Below are 16,815 nucleotides of genomic sequence, written 5' to 3'. Positions count from 1 at the left end.
CTAAAAAAATTTGTTTAACAAACGCACACAATACGGGCAATGGAAATCCGGTAAACAAGTTTCTATATTGTTTAGTCGTTAGTTTTCGATAATTAATTTAAGGCATTTTATTATTAACAACAATAGGTTTAATTTTTGAAAAAAAGGGAAATACCACTCACGTGGGAATGACTTTTATTTCACATCACAGATATTGAACTTTGAACTGTTTTAATGGCAAGAGAATTCGATTTATTTTGACAATAAATATGACAACAACACAGTCAATGCCTAGAATATTTCTTATCTAACAATAATATGAATTTAAAAATATAAGAATAATGATGCTACGCTTTTCATGTAAACAAAGTATTTTGAGTCTTTATGATTGAATATTTTCTAATTTTATAATTAATATATACAAGTTAAAGGTGTTTTTTTTACATTAACTTATCCTTTGAGAGTCATAATCTGCACAAAAACAATATTATGTTCAGTATCTACTGAAATTCATACATACAAAATTATTGTTGTAGAATATATACTGGGGAAAAATCTTGGAAACAAAAGCTATGGAATCTTTGGTTGGCTTTGGCAAAGACAGTGTCTTTTTATGAATCAACCAAGTTGTAACGATGTATCAGATAAGCACTTCAAAGTAGTAAATAATCAACAATTGGATATGATTAACCTTTGGTCTGCTTTAAAACAATGTTACACCATTATTTTTACATGAAAAGTAATATTCAATCATTTTTTTACAGTTCAAAATCTCGGCTTAAATTGACAGTTTAATTTTGGAGAGAAAAATCGATATGCAATGTATTGCTTAAACAGTCTAAGCAATACACTATCATTTTAGACTAACTTCCCTGTTTCCGATCTATTCTAATTGGTTTAACAAGCGGATACAATTGACAATTACTAAGATTATATAAGTAGATAATTCCGCAATTCTTTGGAAAAAAAACCACAAAATTTGAACTTATGAATGTAGCACTATTAACGTATCCATTGTTAAGTGTTATTTGTTTTCCTATTTGATTTTAACACATCATCAACTGCTAAGAAGTTTTTATCTCAGCAAAAGTTTGAATTTCGTAATCATCATGATTGTCAGCTGGGACTTTTTAAAAACAAAATGAGTAAAAGCAACGTCCAAAAACAAAAACAATTGTTAAAAGGATGAAACATTCTCATTTTGATCTTTTGCCATTATCCGATAAGTTTTTTTTGCTTTTGTTTTTTGTTTTTTTTTTTTTGGGGGGGGGGGGGGGGTTCTAATCGTATGGGCCATAGTTTACATAAGATATTGAAACTATTAAGTGTTTTCATAATAAATAAACACCATCCCTGCATTTTGTTAATATGAAATATATATTATTCAAATATCTAGTACAATATTCTTTCTATTCTAGATTTATTACAAAAGATACAATAGCTTAATGAGCAAAGCTTAAACATGATACATTCAAAATATACCCTCAAATACAAATATATTTGACTAAAATACTTTTGCAAAAACATAACTTTGGTCAAAAGTTTTTATGGTATGAATGAATCTCAAGACCCCCACATACATCTTCCATTTACAAGTCTAATGTAACAGCCTCATCATACACATGTGTGATGTTTCCCGCCAGCATTCTGAGCAGAAATTGGTAATCATCCTAAAATATATAATTAAGAAATTACAAAGCTTTATCTGAGATATCCTTTATAATTTTATTCAAGTTCTAGATATGTCGAAAATTTTGTAGAAAAGGCCAATAAAGATGCAATTTTTAACTTAAGTATTATAGTGTGTGTAATATCAATATTCATTTATCAGAGAAAGAAACAGAATTGTGAAAAATACTTTGTAAATAATTTTTTTATTTATTTATGCTGGACATAAACTTACAGAGGTCTGCACCATTAGTGGTCTTTGATTTCGTAATTTCATAATACAGTCTTGGACGCTGAGCTGCCCGGTCTCGTGTGCTTCATCCATTAGATGATCAAATGCAATGTATGTACCTGTTCTACCAATTCCAGAGCTGAGAGAAGGAAGCATGTTCTCAATAATATGGTTATCAATACCTCCAAAATGTCATTTCAATAAAATTCTGAAATGTGTTGCAAATGCATTTAGCTGGATGGGAACGTGAAGTCTAAAACTACATTATCATATTTTGTTGTTTGTGCTCGAAATCACACTTGCATAGTCATTTTAGAAACTGCAAAGTCGTTGCGTGGTTCATTTTTAATAGAAACATAAGTAAACAGCTGTTGTCTCTTTTCTAACTATATTTACCTGCAATGGACTATGATGGGACTTGACTCTTCTTTACTATGCGTCAAGTTGTACAGCTGTAAAAACGCATTTGAGACACTGTGGGATTCCTTCTGCACCCACCCATTAAATTGATAATGTTTGACATGATGGGTTTCGTCACTCTAAAGAGAATAAACCGCCATATGTTACTCTGCTAATGCAGTAAATTATTGCTACAAAGAGAAATAAATGATTACAAACGAAATCAGAAATAGTGTATAAAGGTTGTATAACAGAGCGTTGTTGCCAAATGGTAAAAATGGATAAAGTTTACCTTTTCAAGTACAAATGTTCTCGCAATGATAAATGCAGATCTGCTACATTTAATTGACTTTATTTTAATCCTTCCAATTCGTTCTTCATTTTCGGGCCAGTATTCCCCACATCGTGTCTAGAGAGATAAAAGAAAACTAGTAGATAAACTAGTAGATAATTTTGTGCGTAAATAAAGTGAATACTTTTCTTTTATAAAGATTATGGCCATCAGAAATCTTCTCGTAAATTTTTGTTGTGCTTTTTCCTGAAAAAATCCATTTTATATACATTTCATATTCTATATAATGCTCATTGTGGATGCCTTTTCCCATCTTTGTATTTTGTATTTTTTTTTTTACATTTTGATTTTCTTCGAAAGCCTAACATTTTTGTAACAATATATTTTTTTTTAGTTTTAAGTGGCTATTGCGTAAGAAATCAATCTTTCTTTGGTTTGTTTTGAGACCTTTATGATATATAAAGGAATGTAGATTCCTTTCTTTAGATCAGCTTTAGTCATTTCATTTACGAAAAAAACCAGTTTGGGTTTTCGTGTCGCGAATGATGAACTACTCACTCTGTGTTGCTCCCTCGTGTTCGTAAACATAACGATAGCACTACAATCCGACTGCCAAACCATCTCCCAGAATAATAGAGTCGTTTCGTGATTAAATGGACCTGATGGATGAAACATCTTTTTTGAATTTGCTTTGAATGTATATGTTATAGATATATTTCATAGATTTTATCATTATCGAAAATAAAACTAAATAGGAAAGACATACTACCTTGGGCTGCAATAAATTTGTTTTCATTCTTAAAACCCTGGGATAAAACAGAAGATTATTATTACTTGATGTATATTCATTATATTACACTTCTTTTCTTGTCTCACATTTAAATTAACGTCATTTACCTTTTCTCCCTCTGTTTATTTTATCATGCAAAGTTAAAAAATTATATTTTGTTTGCATATTTTATCACAGATACAAGGCGATCAAAGAACTATAAAATATATGTTACATGAATGTAGGAGGCATTGATGTAATCTGTGTAATCTGGCATATCCGTCATACTAAGTTTCACTCTGTTATAATCATCTAAAACGACAAGAATGCATCTAATTCATGAAAGATAATTATTTAACATTCTCAGAGTCTTTTTATAAAATTCTGTTAAATGGAAATATCGTATATCCGATAATTTTCGCTTTTTCCGCAAAAACTTTATATCGCATATCTAATACACAGAAATTATATCCGTACGTTTAAGTTCAATTTGTTATTCTTTTTAAAGAAATCTCCATTTTATAGAATAAGTTAAATTAATATAGTTGAGTAAACTTTACCAGCTATAATATTTTTAAAGCGCCATGTCTATAAAAAGTTAATCTACATATACACGCAACGAATAGTGCTTTAGAAGAACAAAACCATATCATAATAATCCTAATATGTTCTTTTTGGGTGGATTTACATTGAAATAAAAGATTATTTTCTATTAACAACGAAAAATACTAAACCATCTACATTCAAACTATAAAAACGACTATATTAGTGCTTATCGTTGGATATGTATAGGTTGAATTGCAAACAATAAAATTGCCATACATGGGCATATCCGTTTGTATCTATTTTTCCGACGATTTTCTTCTAGATAGGCGTGCTGACACGCATTTGTGACTGCACTTGGAATTTCCTGAAATTAACAATTATGTTTTTTAATAGTTCTTTTATGATTGGTATATATTTTTTTTATTCAATGATATTTACATTTTAGTATTTTTTTTTCTGTGATAACACAACTGATCGACTTTATAATGAACAGTTAAATTAATTCAAATGACGTATTGTTGGAGGCATAAGAGGATTCGTAAATCTAAAAGGAATGAAACTAACATAATATGTCAATATTCTAGCATTTAATTGTACAATTGGTGAAAATTATATAAATATAAGTAAAATTATATAAATATAAGTAATAAGGAATCATTTTTGAAATATTATTAGGTGATAATTTCGGGCAGGGCGAGATCAAATCAATCATAAAGCCATTGGAACTTTATCGGATTTGACCGCGTCACGACCAAAATCATCATCTCATAATACTCATATTACTCAAAGAACGAATCCTTTTTCCTCAAACAATTTTTAAGATAAATATAACCCTCAATGACGGTCGTCCAGTTGTAGTCGTTGTTATTTAACATGCCAACGGTATATTTAACAGAAAAACATAATAATTATTTAATTATTAATAATGATATTAGATCAATATAATATAACACATTTCAATTTTTATGCAGTTGGATGAAAGAGAGAAAATATGCAAGCCTTGTTTGAAAAAATAATTAAACAGTATAATTTTTATCAAATAAACCAATTAATTCGATAATTTATCAAATGTTTTTGATTCCGTCTAAGCTGAATACAAAATGGGGTGTTGCTTTATTGATGCTCAAGAATTCGGTACAATATATGTGCATGTACATTACCTTAAATTCGCTTTTCAAATCACTGCTTGTTGTTTTCTTTACCATTTTAACGAAAACATCGACAGGGACACTACCTTTGATAGTATTTACATGTGGCAAAATTTGTTCATAAATTTCATTAATCTCATTCTCCAAATTTTCTGGGGATTCTTGTAGCTCTATGACTTGATAAAGGTCGCGTTTGCTTTTCCTTGATGAGAATATTCCTTGTAAACAGTGTGTTTGTTTGACTCCAACGGCAATTGTACCCAGCAGTAACAACCAAATTATGGCACCTATGATGATGACAACTTCACCTCTTAGTAGATTCTGGCTTAATGCTTTGGAAAAGGAATTTCCATTAGCGACTGAGGGTTGTGTTTCATTTTTGTAGTTTACGCATAAGATGTCTGCAATATATAGAATTAAATTAAGATAGGTAAAGATTACCAAATAATTACTTAATGGTTATAGATACATGTATATGAATAAAGTAATGGTAATAACAATTGACAAAAAAGTGTTATTAGTCATTAAGAATTATACTTACTTTTTAAACATAATATTACCAAATAGAGAATAAGAAGTTTGTATCCTATTTTGTACATGGTGTCAAATGTTTCTCCTTGTATCGTAAATAAACGATCTCGCATATATGTGTCCTGTGTCAAAACTAGTTTCAAATCGTGTATCAAACTTCCGTATCTATTACTATTTTCTAATGCTAATTAATGCGATTATGATCAAAAAGGCATTTACGATATCCTGTATACGAAAACAGACAAGGCATGCCTGTGATATAATTTCAATTATGTAAATCTTTTTAAGAATTTTATATTGATGTATAGTTGAAATGTTTTTCATTAAAAATCCACCTGCAATAAAAACATATTTTCCGATGGTCTTGGTTGAATTTTTGAATGGAAGAATAGGTAATTGAATTTTTCTACGGTTTGAAAGAAAACCACCTTAAACTGTTCCGATACAATTACTGGTTTCCAACTCTCATGTAGTTAAACGTATCCTACAGGTTATCGTTGATTTTATTTTTTTTCTATACATTTATTGATAATGATTTATGATGTTAATTCATTCTTTTTACTTGCTTTCATAAATCGTTCATATTATCAGTTATATATGGAAGTGGTTTGTCAATTTTATCCTTTGTTTAGTAATGGATGGAGCGCATTCATTCTTATAGCCGACAATTAATGAAACAGTTTATAAAATGGTCAATTGAGGAAGAGTATAGAGATTACACAGAAAACTGTGGATACAGACCCGCAATGTGCACTTTTCTCAGTGCTCCTTAAAAAAATCTATATCGAATTTAATACCTTGGCCATAGTCTTTTCACTGAATGTCATAGTATCATCAAATCTTATAAACAAAATTTAACAATGATTTCAAATAATGAATTTAAAAAAATTCATTTAATTTTTTCAATACAAATCAGAGGTCATGGAGCATGACAAATTTGTGTGCTATGCGAACGATGATACGTGAAAAGTCGAATGTCATATATCTTCAAATTGAGCCTTAAACTCCAATAATATTTTTAATTTATTCAAATGAAAATTATGATGATAATCTACACCAAACATTATAATCGGATGTATGATTCATTAAACATAAATCATTTAAATGATTTATTTACACAGATATTCCTAATGGAAACTGAATAAGTAAGATGAAGTTACCGGAAGTCATGAAGCAGTGAGATGTGAAACATTTAGAGCTTAACTCAGCAAAAACACTGCCCGATGATATATGCAAAAAGCTACTCTTACATATATGCTTACATGTTATACATTTTTAGGGTGGAAAAACTGTGATTCGGACATCAAACAATCCGAAACAATATAGGTTATCAGGGGATATTTGGTCGTAATATTTAGTAATGTTTAATAACGTCATCTGACTTTCGACGTTTTTCCTACTTTAAAAAGAAGGAAAAGTGTTACACGGAATACATAAAGCATCGAACAGTTGTGGGAAAAAAGATTTCAAGTGATTAAGAATGGTTTTCATATACAAGGAGGAACTGCACAAGGGATTTTACTAATGTGAAAATTAGATGTGGTATTTTGATTAACTGTGCATGTTTTATCCTACTGTCGTGTTTTAGACACCACTGTGCTTCGTGGCAAACAAAATAGACTAATTTTATACTTGGGTAGAAAATTTACCTTTTTCCAAAAATGGAACAACACATTTTTATATCAACAAAAATAATGCTGCATAATTTAATGTTAGTTGTGACTTAAATGAAAAAAAATCTGACAATCAAAGACGTTGTCTATCTACTATGTGATTGGCTCTTGTATTTTAAAGGTTTTATTAGTACAAGTATTGTTCGGAAATTTGAAAACTATGGGGAAATTACTTTTTTCTCAGAAGTACTGAATACATTGAAATAAATCTATCAATCGTTTTGTCACGTAACAGAGTGATCGTTAGGAAAAGTCAAAGTTCAAATATTTGAGTCAACGCGGACACAGCCTTATCTCGCTATGTGAAAAAATACTCTACACATTTTAACAGAAAAGACGTGTGTGCTCATTTAAACATATATTTCAGAGTCAATGAACAGAGGCACATTGTTAACCGTCTTAGGAGTAGACAACCACTGTTTCTATTTTTAAAAAAAGCCATAAAATATATCGACCATCTTGAATCAATCACATTTACTTTACGTCTGTACTATGATTTTCAACAAACATACTGTTTTTCCCGAGAGTAAACAAAGCATAAGATTACAAGCAAACTTACAGCTATTTTGAGAAAGGGTCAATTACAATATTTCAAAAATTACCATTTTAAAGTGTAATATTGAAAAACCAGCTGAATATGGTAGATTGATCAATCTCATATTCCAACAAAGTAGCAACAATACTTTTGTTATCAGAAAAAAGGGCACGCATTTTGATAAGTAATACGTCCCATATAAGCACCCCAATTACAGTTTTATGTGCTAAATAGGTCTAGACAAAATTCAGAGAGAGATGTTGTTTATGAGGAACCTATTTAGCAATTTCAAAAAATATTCAAACATGATCTGTAGTTTCCCATCACAAAGCTGAATAACAAGTTTCAACTCAAGTCATCTAAGTTTGAAAACGAAACCAAATTTGTTTGCATTGGTGTTTCCAAGAAAAAACATCTGCCGAGGGTTTAATAATTTAATATTATTAATAATTTAATCGATTTTATCCATGGGTTTGAAAAATATAAACAAAAGATTTTTTTCTATTTTCATAAATGATTTTATGCTAAAAATTCTTCAGATATAAACATTAACAAATCATGCCACAACTTCTGCATACACATGGGTGAGATTTTCTGCTAACGCTTTGTGTAGAAAATGGTACTCATCCTACAAGACATGATCAACAATTACATTGACGTCACAATACGGTGAACCACTACAGTCATATTAGTTTAATTAAATGAAATACTAAACTTATTGTAAAAATGTTTTATAATAAATAAAATGCATAGAATTTACTCCTCAGTTATTAATAAACTCAGCCTTACCGACGTCTGCACCATTAAGGGTCTTTGTTGTCGTAATTTTAGGATGCAGTTTACAACACTAAGTTGTCCTGTTTCATTAGCCTCGTCCATCAGACAATCAAACGCAATGTATGTACCGGTTCTACCAATACCAGCACTAAGTGAAGGCAAAAGCTTGAACATTTATTTAATCGTTTTCAGAGCATCAATATCATATTCTATCGAAGAATACAAGAAAACATATACGTGTCACTGCGCTGATTCTTAAATCAACACGGAACATGTTGCATATGCTTTTCCTACGACAACTTTCTTTATGAAGATAGATATTATTACGTAGTTTATATATATATATATATATATATATATATATATATATATATATATATATATATATATATATATATATACCTGCAATGCACTATAATAGGCCTGGTATCCTCTTCTCTACCTTGTGTCAAATTGTACAATTGCAAAAATGCATTGGCGTTGCCTGGTCCACTTTTCTGTAACCATCCAATAAATTGGTAGTGTTTTATTTTTCGCAATTCATTCCCCTGGAATAAGAGATGGCCATTTAGTTTCCTGCTGTGTGGAATATTTATCAGTATATAATTATATATGCATCTTCTGTAAGACATCATTAATACAGCCGACAATTAATACCCAGTACAATTCTTTCACGAACGTTAGGGGCTTACCTTTTGCAGAACAAACGTTCTAATAATTATCAGTGGTAATCTGCGGTATTTCTCCAGTTTTATTTTTATCCTTCCAATTCTGTCTTCGTTTTCGGGCCAGTATTCTACACAAAGCGTCTGATATAAATAAAGTTTGAGAAATAATTATACTTACACATGTAGTAGTAGTAGTAAGTAAGTAACAAAAAAGGAGTAAAGGAAGATATAAAAACTATACTCACATTGTTTTATGCTTTTAATGCAATTTATAATAATGATGATAATGATAATGTACTCACTCTGTGTTGCTCCCTCGTGTTCGTTAACATAACGATTTTACTACAATTTGACTGCCAAACCATCTCCCAGAATAATAAAGTCGTTTCGTGATTAAATGGACCTAAAAATGGTTTTCTTACCATTGAATAATAAATATTTATATTCATTGTCGTAGATTAAAATGTAGAGAATGAATTTTTTTCTACTGTTACAGTTTACCTTGCGCTGCTATGTATTTGTTTTCCCTGATGAAACCCTAGGAACAGAACACTCATCAATCAATTAAAGTATAAAATCCCTTCAAAAATGGCCTGAATATTTATTTGAATTTACGACGTTTCTTCACTTTTTCTAGCAAAAACGTTTATATTCAAAATTAAATTTATAGCTGGTGTTATGCATCTGTTTACTAATATCAAGGAATAAGAAAACCAAAATGACAGAAGTTACGTGGATGTAGGAAGCGTTGACGTAATCAGTATACTCTGGCATATCTACCATGTCTAACTTCACTCTGTTGTAATCATCTAAATCGACAAACATATAAACTTATCATAATATTATAAGATTAAAATAAATATGAACAGATCGTTTGCTTTTGTTACTGATCATCTTTAAAAAGAAGTAGAAGGAATGGAAAAGTTACTGATGTATACATGGATAGATCCTTTTGTATCGATTTTTCCGTCGGTTCTCGTCTTGGAGGGCATTCTGAAACGTATCTGTGACTGCACATGAAATGTCCTGAAATCAAACAATTTGTTTCGTAAATAGTTTTACGTAGTCATAAGTAGTCTTAATTTATTGACAATTACAGAAAAGATGACACCTTAAACTGTATTTGTAATAATATAAAAGTGAAGAAAACATGCTCGTGCAAAACAAATGGGATATAGAATTTTTCATTAAACATAGTTTACCAGATTAAATTGATTTAGTGTGTTTGGTGTAGTTCATTTATATCCTATTTCGGGTGTTATAACCATAAAATGAATAAGAACAATATTTATTTTGAAAATATTGATTATTTTACAAACACGTTAAAAAAAATGCATTGCGCAGGTTCCCCTTGCACCGGACACATACCTTGGACAACTTTTATACAAAGTTTATGCGTCATCGAAAAGAAAAATTCAATGCATAGTGAAATCGCCCTTATTTAAAAACTCAAACCAATGATAAATAGTTTACAATATCTTCATAGTTATTCTATAAGTAATTCTTACTAAAAATGCTGACTAGAATTTACGGTCTTGAAAGCGATTTTTTTTAATTTGTTAATTTCTGCCATACATTAATTTTTACATGTGTCGAATATTTTTGTGTTGCTTTTTACAAATAGAGCAGTCAAATTACATACTGCCTTTAAACTTCTTTTTTTATCTCCTACGTGCGCAATACCTTGAATTCACTCTTCAGAACGCTTAATGTCTTTTTCTTGACCATTTCGACAAAATCGGCGACAGGAACGCCCTCTTTGGTAATGTTCACATAAGGCACAGTATTTTCATAGAGATCATCGTACTCATTCAGAGAATCCCCAACCGATTCCTGTAACTCTATGATTTGATATACATCTTGTCTTTCACACTTACTACAGGTTAATACTTCTTGTAAACAATGGGTTCTTTTGACCAAAATGACAATTGCCCCTAACAATAAGAACAAAATAACGGCACCGAAGATAATGGCTGTTTTTTCATTTAGTAATTTCTGTCTGAATGCCTCATATTTGGACTCATGGCACGCCCCCGTGCGAGCATCACAATGCTCTGGACAATGATTGCTACAGAATTCAGAGCAGTTGCTTCCAAACTTTCCGTTTTCGCATGGTTGGCAGTTTGGTCCATCAAATCCAGAGTCACATCCTCTGCAGTTCCCCGTGTTTCTGTCACACTTGCCATCTGAGCAGTTATATGGGCAGCGTTTATCACATTTTTCTCCATACAGAGATTTGGTGCAGGATAAACATTCTCCATTTGCTGCGTCACATGTGGAACACGATTTATTACACTCCATGCAAGAAAGACCATAAAAACCCCGGCAACATCCTTCAAAATACGAGATAAAAACTACAATCATTTCAAATTTTAGGACCATAAAGTGTAACTACAAGTCGTCTGCAGTTCCGTAATAACATATAAATGTAAATGCCTTATATCGAATCTGACTCCCTCACCCCCCCCCCCTCCCCCCCCAAAAAACAATAAAATAAATAATAAGGGTATATATATATATATATATATATATATATATATATATATATATATATATATATATATATATATATATATAGTTTCAGAATCTAATTTTTTTTTACATTACCCAGGCTTAAGTCTTAACTATTTAAACAGATTCTAAATTCTGCTAAATTATTATGATACACTTTTCACGTATATGTGAAATGTGGAGCGGTAGAAATTATTTTGAATTACAACAATTTACACTAAAGGAGGGTTTATGTATTTTGATGGAATACTTTTTCTCTAAGTATTTCTATATAGAATTGTCTTTTGATGGTTGAAGGTAACATGGCGGTGAATCTGAATTGCATTTTATCATAATGTTCCAGTAACACATACTCCGTTTAATTTTTTTTTTAATTCTAGGTTAAACATTTATAAATTCCAAAATACAAAGGATTGGCGGATTCGGCAGAAAAAAGATAAAATCAAGTCATAAAAAAGCATTGCTAATAACGGGCAAGAATATGCCACGGAAAGACTGGAATGGAAGATAAAGCACAATTTATGAAAGAACTTTGGAGGCCTTACCCCCAAACCCTCGTCAATTTTTTTTCGCCTCGCCTTAATTGGGGATTAGACTTTTTGTTACATAAAAAAAATAATAACGGCCATTCTCTTCATTTCAATTGTATAGTATAGAAGATTTCACATGCCCTTACCGTCAAGGTAAATTTCGTTGATTTTCAATGCTCCGGGGTCTGTTCGTAAAACTGTGAACGAGTCAGCTATCATCTGGTGTTTGCAACAGACGCCGATTTTGTACCTTGTGGTTGGAGATACTGCCTGCAGTTGCTCACATAGTTCTTCTCTCAAGTAAGGGTGGCTTAAATTGACGCTAACATTATATAATCCTATGATAAGAAAATTAGAGAGAAATATGGAACTTATTGAAGACTTATGACCTATACATATGTTAACATACATTCGTTTGTTTGATATTCAAGTTTAAGACACGTCAAATGCATGCTATATATTAATCAGCAGCATTATTTGACAGATTTGTCAAAGTATACTTTACAAACTTTATATGATGCAACGGATAAAATTTTGTGATGACAAATACCCAATCTAATACCATACCTCCATATATAAACATTGAAAAACATGAGATGATGGTGGGTCTCTGGAAAGTGATTGTCCAGTAGCTCTGGTTTTCATGTTTTGTCTGGGTAAACACGAACTGATCCCCGTCAATTGCCCGGGCTGCGTACTCCTGTTCGGAAACAGGAATGCCATCGGGGTATGACGATTGAGTCACATTTTTGTAAGTTATGCATGTAATATCTGAAATAAGAATTTTATCAACAAATTGGTGTGTTTCGTTTAAAGCGATTGTTCGTATGCTTAACAAATTAAAATTTAAAATGTATTATCATATTTCATATTTAAATGATAATGATTATGATATAATACCAGATGCGCATTATAATGTTACAAAATTGACAACAATAATACGTACCTTTATAGCATAACATAAGTATAAAAAGAATTGTAAGTGAACATCCGTTTTGATACATTATGACCGTTGTTTTGAATCGTATAATTGAATATATAACAGCAATAGTCTCAAATCAGTGGAGTCCAATTTAGGAATTAATATTTTTTCAACGTTGAAACCAACGTTCGCAGTACTGTCCATATTCCCAGGACTAGCTGAATATAGCAATTACACAACCAAAACCCTCATACGAGTATCATGTTTCATCGAATAAATCTTTCTTACAGCTACGTGAAATTAGTCATCAGGATATTTCTACTTCTATATTTTCATTAATTTCTATTTTTCTCTTCGGAAAAAGGCAATATGATGATCATTATTCTGAGTCTCTACAGGGCTTGACAAAAGGAAATGTATTGTTTCCGATTTAAAGTTTTCTCCGTACATTTGCAAATTATCAAAATTTGCTTAAAATAACACGTTTGCTTTAAATTCATAGACATATACTGTATAGAAGGTATTTAAGATGGTTTAAAATTTGGCGTCTTGTCTGTCAAAAGGTATGACAATTATTTTGACGGAATTGTTTTTTTTTTTTTTTTTTTTTTTTTTTTTGTTTTTTTTTTTTTTTTGTCGGACAAAGATTTACCAAATATTTCATATAGTACCTGATTTTACAACTCTGTAATAGTTCAAAACTATTTGATATAAAAAAAAATTGAAAAAAAATAGTTTATACTTATTCCAATCCCTCAGACTGATAAGTTTGGTAATTAGCCTCTTCACTTGATGTGTTAGCTTGTGTGTCTTTTTGGCGTCTGCAAACTATGTTGATTTTTTTTTTCATTTTAAACTCTTGTTTAAATAATATATCCGTTGACATTTTTTAGTTCCTTATGACACATTTTTGTAATTATACTTAAATAAAAAATTAACATATAACAGAAAGGAAAAATATACAACTTCCTTAAAACGAATCTCTTATCGTGGAATTTCACTTTGTAGACGGTATAATTGTAGTGTAAAGCTATACATGTATATCCTGCACTTGACAAAGAGCGAAGTATCTTGCACAAATGGTTCATCTTTGGATGTTTATGGCTTGTCATATATTAATTGATTTGACGAGGTGCAAACGTGGTCTTTTTTAATGCACTTAGAACCGTTGGTAGCTTATAAGTTTGTTTGTGTTTTATTTGTGTTTCGTTTGCGTTCAGCGAAATAATATTCAAATTATTAATAAATTATTCAAGATGTCTTACAAAGTGTCTTAACTCCTACATGTACCGCAATAAATTTCAATTGAAGTCGATGTCAACATGCCTTTGTAGTTTGCATCACGCACTTAGTATTTATTTTAATGCTAGACTAAATTTATATTTTTTTTTTTTGCTCTTTTTTCTGCCTGCTAAGAGGGATAGGTAAACAGTAATTTTGAGATTTAGGTGTGAAACAAAATAATAAATTACCACTTCTTTTTCAATTTAGACTTTCTATGTATTGATCCCAATTAATTAAAATCTCAATTTAACGAGCTTGTCCAATTGTGTATCTAGATGAAAGAGAATTCTAATTCTGAAATATTAATCGGAAGATTCCCCTCGAATAAATGCAAGGTAATTCATTGATGTCTATTTTCACTAAATTTCCTTATTTTAAGGAAACTATAAATTTTAAAATCCTTGTAGGTTTGGCATAGATAATGACTAGTAAAAACCTATCGATTATATTTATACAAGTCCTGTCGTTATATGACTTTTATTAGAGCATTTTATAAATACAATGATTTCTTATGTAGCTTTCCCAGTACAACCCGTCAGAATAAGAATTCAATGTCTCAATGTGTACATGTATATTTTTGCTGTTGTTTACTCCTTTGGATGGTCATTACATCTTGGTGTTATTAATCATATTTCTGGAAAATACTTATTACTGAACTCTCCATTTCATTAAACATATTTACTATGTATTTAATTAGTTACATGTGTACAAATACCTAATGAATGTTCTCATCAATTGCTATATACCTGTAACTTAACCTGGTTATAAAAGGAGAGGTTATATTAAGGCTGTGTCTGTTTTCCATTCTTTGTTGAATTTATTCAATAAAGGTGTATAAATTAGTAAGGCTTCAACGTTGTGTCGACTTAACAGAAGATAATCGTTATCATTAGCAAATATTTTGTAATCAAAACGTGTTTATGTCATCAAATGACGTCTGCACATAATATCTGTATGTATATCAAATTCAAGATTATATGTTTAACAAATTATTCATTATTCATATTCCATATCAAATCCAAAATATGTTTAAACTTGAAACACTGTTGAATGTCACAAACAGATATATTTGTAAACTATTAGATACTATATTTGAAATAGTTAGCTCCATTGGTTAACTTGTAATAATTATCTGTTATCTCTCTATCATGCGTGTATTGATAATTTTCGTATATTAGATATCGTTTGTACATACTGTACATACATTTTTTTTCTACATTGTTACTTCAGTTATGAGGATAAAGTTCACTACGACAAAAGTTTCACGAAATTTATACAGTTTCACATAACTAGTCAGAAGTCAGGGCGACGCACCTGAAAAAGGTGTCTACTTCAATAAACAATTTTAAATTGTCAATAAGTCCGTAGCCAATAAGCCATGGACTCATATCATATCAATAGCGCTTGGTAGAAGGAATTGTGTTTACTGTTTACAAATATTTAGCAAACCAATATATGTAAAATAATGACTGTGTAAATCCATGGACTGATTTTATACGACATATTTTAGACTCATGTGGTTTCTCTAATATCTGGACAGAACATTGTACTGCAATATTTAGTGATAAATGGATTTCTGCCGCCATCAAACAAAGATTGCAGGACCATTTTATTCAGAAATGGGCAAAAGATATTGATAATTCATCTAAAGGTCAAATATATAAAATTTATAAACAAAAGTTTGGCTTTGAAAAATACTTAAGCATTCTTACTAAAAAATTTTGGAAACCACTTATTAAATTCAGAACAGCAAATCACCGTTTACCGATTGAAACCGGTAGATGGTATGGAATTCCTGTAAATAACAAGCTGCAAACTCTGTTTTAGTTGAAAAGCGGACGAATATCATTTTATTCTTTTTATTAACTTTACATAAGCAATTTCTACGTCCTAGGTATTTTCAAAAACCAAGTACATTAAAATTTAGGGAATTGCTGATGACAACGAACATCAAAACATTGAAAAAATTAAGCCTCATGTACCATTGTATGATATGGTTTGAGAGAATAAATTGAATTGAATTATATGAACCAAAATGAACGTTAATTAATTAAATTTGAAATTAACTTCACTTCCTTATTGGAATATATCGCACTTTTTTTAAATTCGAAATATTTTCATGATAAACCAAATGACAAAGCAATTTTGAATTCTTCAGAAAAAGTTCAAAATTTATACAAAGATTGATTTTTTTCCACTCAGTCCAAATAACTTTTGCTACTTCAAACTGACTCTATATTAATGAATAGATGGTTTATCCCATAGTCTAATCTGTATTCATCATTGTCAGACTCAGAGAGTTATTTATATGATTAATATTTTTTTTAAATTACATATTAAGCCATATCAAT

At 30.3% G+C, this 16,815-nt stretch overlaps 1 protein-coding gene across 3 annotated transcripts; it reads right to left on the bottom strand.

Annotated features, from left to right (window-relative positions):
• Nucleotides 1-1,254: 1,254 nt before the first annotated feature.
• LOC109617047 (receptor-type tyrosine-protein phosphatase epsilon) lies at nucleotides 1,255-13,993 on the bottom strand. 3 transcript variants are annotated; one of them, XM_066066740.1, is made up of 21 exons: nucleotides 13,923-13,993; nucleotides 12,826-13,029; nucleotides 12,405-12,596; nucleotides 10,901-11,550; nucleotides 10,156-10,243; nucleotides 9,950-10,026; nucleotides 9,719-9,755; nucleotides 9,520-9,620; nucleotides 9,242-9,358; nucleotides 8,952-9,097; nucleotides 8,562-8,697; nucleotides 5,575-5,686; nucleotides 5,046-5,434; nucleotides 4,162-4,249; nucleotides 3,575-3,651; nucleotides 3,340-3,376; nucleotides 3,129-3,229; nucleotides 2,571-2,687; nucleotides 2,276-2,418; nucleotides 1,883-2,018; nucleotides 1,255-1,649 (listed from the first exon to the last, which is right to left on the bottom strand). In XM_066066740.1, exons 2-21 carry the CDS (start codon nucleotides 12,839-12,841, stop codon nucleotides 1,569-1,571), a joined length of 2,841 nt encoding a protein of 946 aa, XP_065922812.1. In that variant the 5' UTR covers nucleotides 12,842-13,029; nucleotides 13,923-13,993; the 3' UTR covers nucleotides 1,255-1,568. The 3 variants fall into 3 exon arrangements, with proteins under 3 accessions (XP_065922812.1, XP_065922810.1, XP_065922811.1); XM_066066738.1 differs by lacking the exon at nucleotides 13,923-13,993 and adding an exon at nucleotides 13,205-13,810; XM_066066739.1 differs by lacking the exons at nucleotides 1,255-1,649; nucleotides 13,923-13,993 and adding an exon at nucleotides 13,205-13,811 and having other exon boundaries at nucleotides 1,952-2,087.
• Nucleotides 13,994-16,815: the final 2,822 nt, after the last annotated feature.

This window comes from Magallana gigas, chromosome 7 (genome assembly GCF_963853765.1).
Source record: "Magallana gigas chromosome 7, xbMagGiga1.1, whole genome shotgun sequence".
Classification (NCBI taxonomy): Eukaryota; Metazoa; Mollusca; class Bivalvia; order Ostreida; family Ostreidae; genus Magallana; species Magallana gigas.
Note: the sequence above shows the minus strand (reverse complement) of the source record. Positions and strands in the feature narration are given on the sequence as shown.

What these genes read in the sequence shown, in the direction of transcription:
- LOC109617047 (XM_066066738.1), bottom strand. Translation starts at nt 13,262, where the DNA reads ATGTATCAAAACGGATGTTCACTTACAATTCTTTTTATACTTATGTTA. An exon ending in ATACAAACGGATATGCCCAT is followed by an intron (nt 3,652 to 4,161) that starts GTATGGCAATTT and finishes TTGTCGTTTTAG; the next exon opens with ATGATTATAACAGAGTGAAA. An exon ending in CACTAATGGTGCAGACCTCT is followed by an intron (nt 1,650 to 1,882) that starts GTAAGTTTATGT and finishes TATATATTTTAG; the next exon opens with GATGATTACCAATTTCTGCT.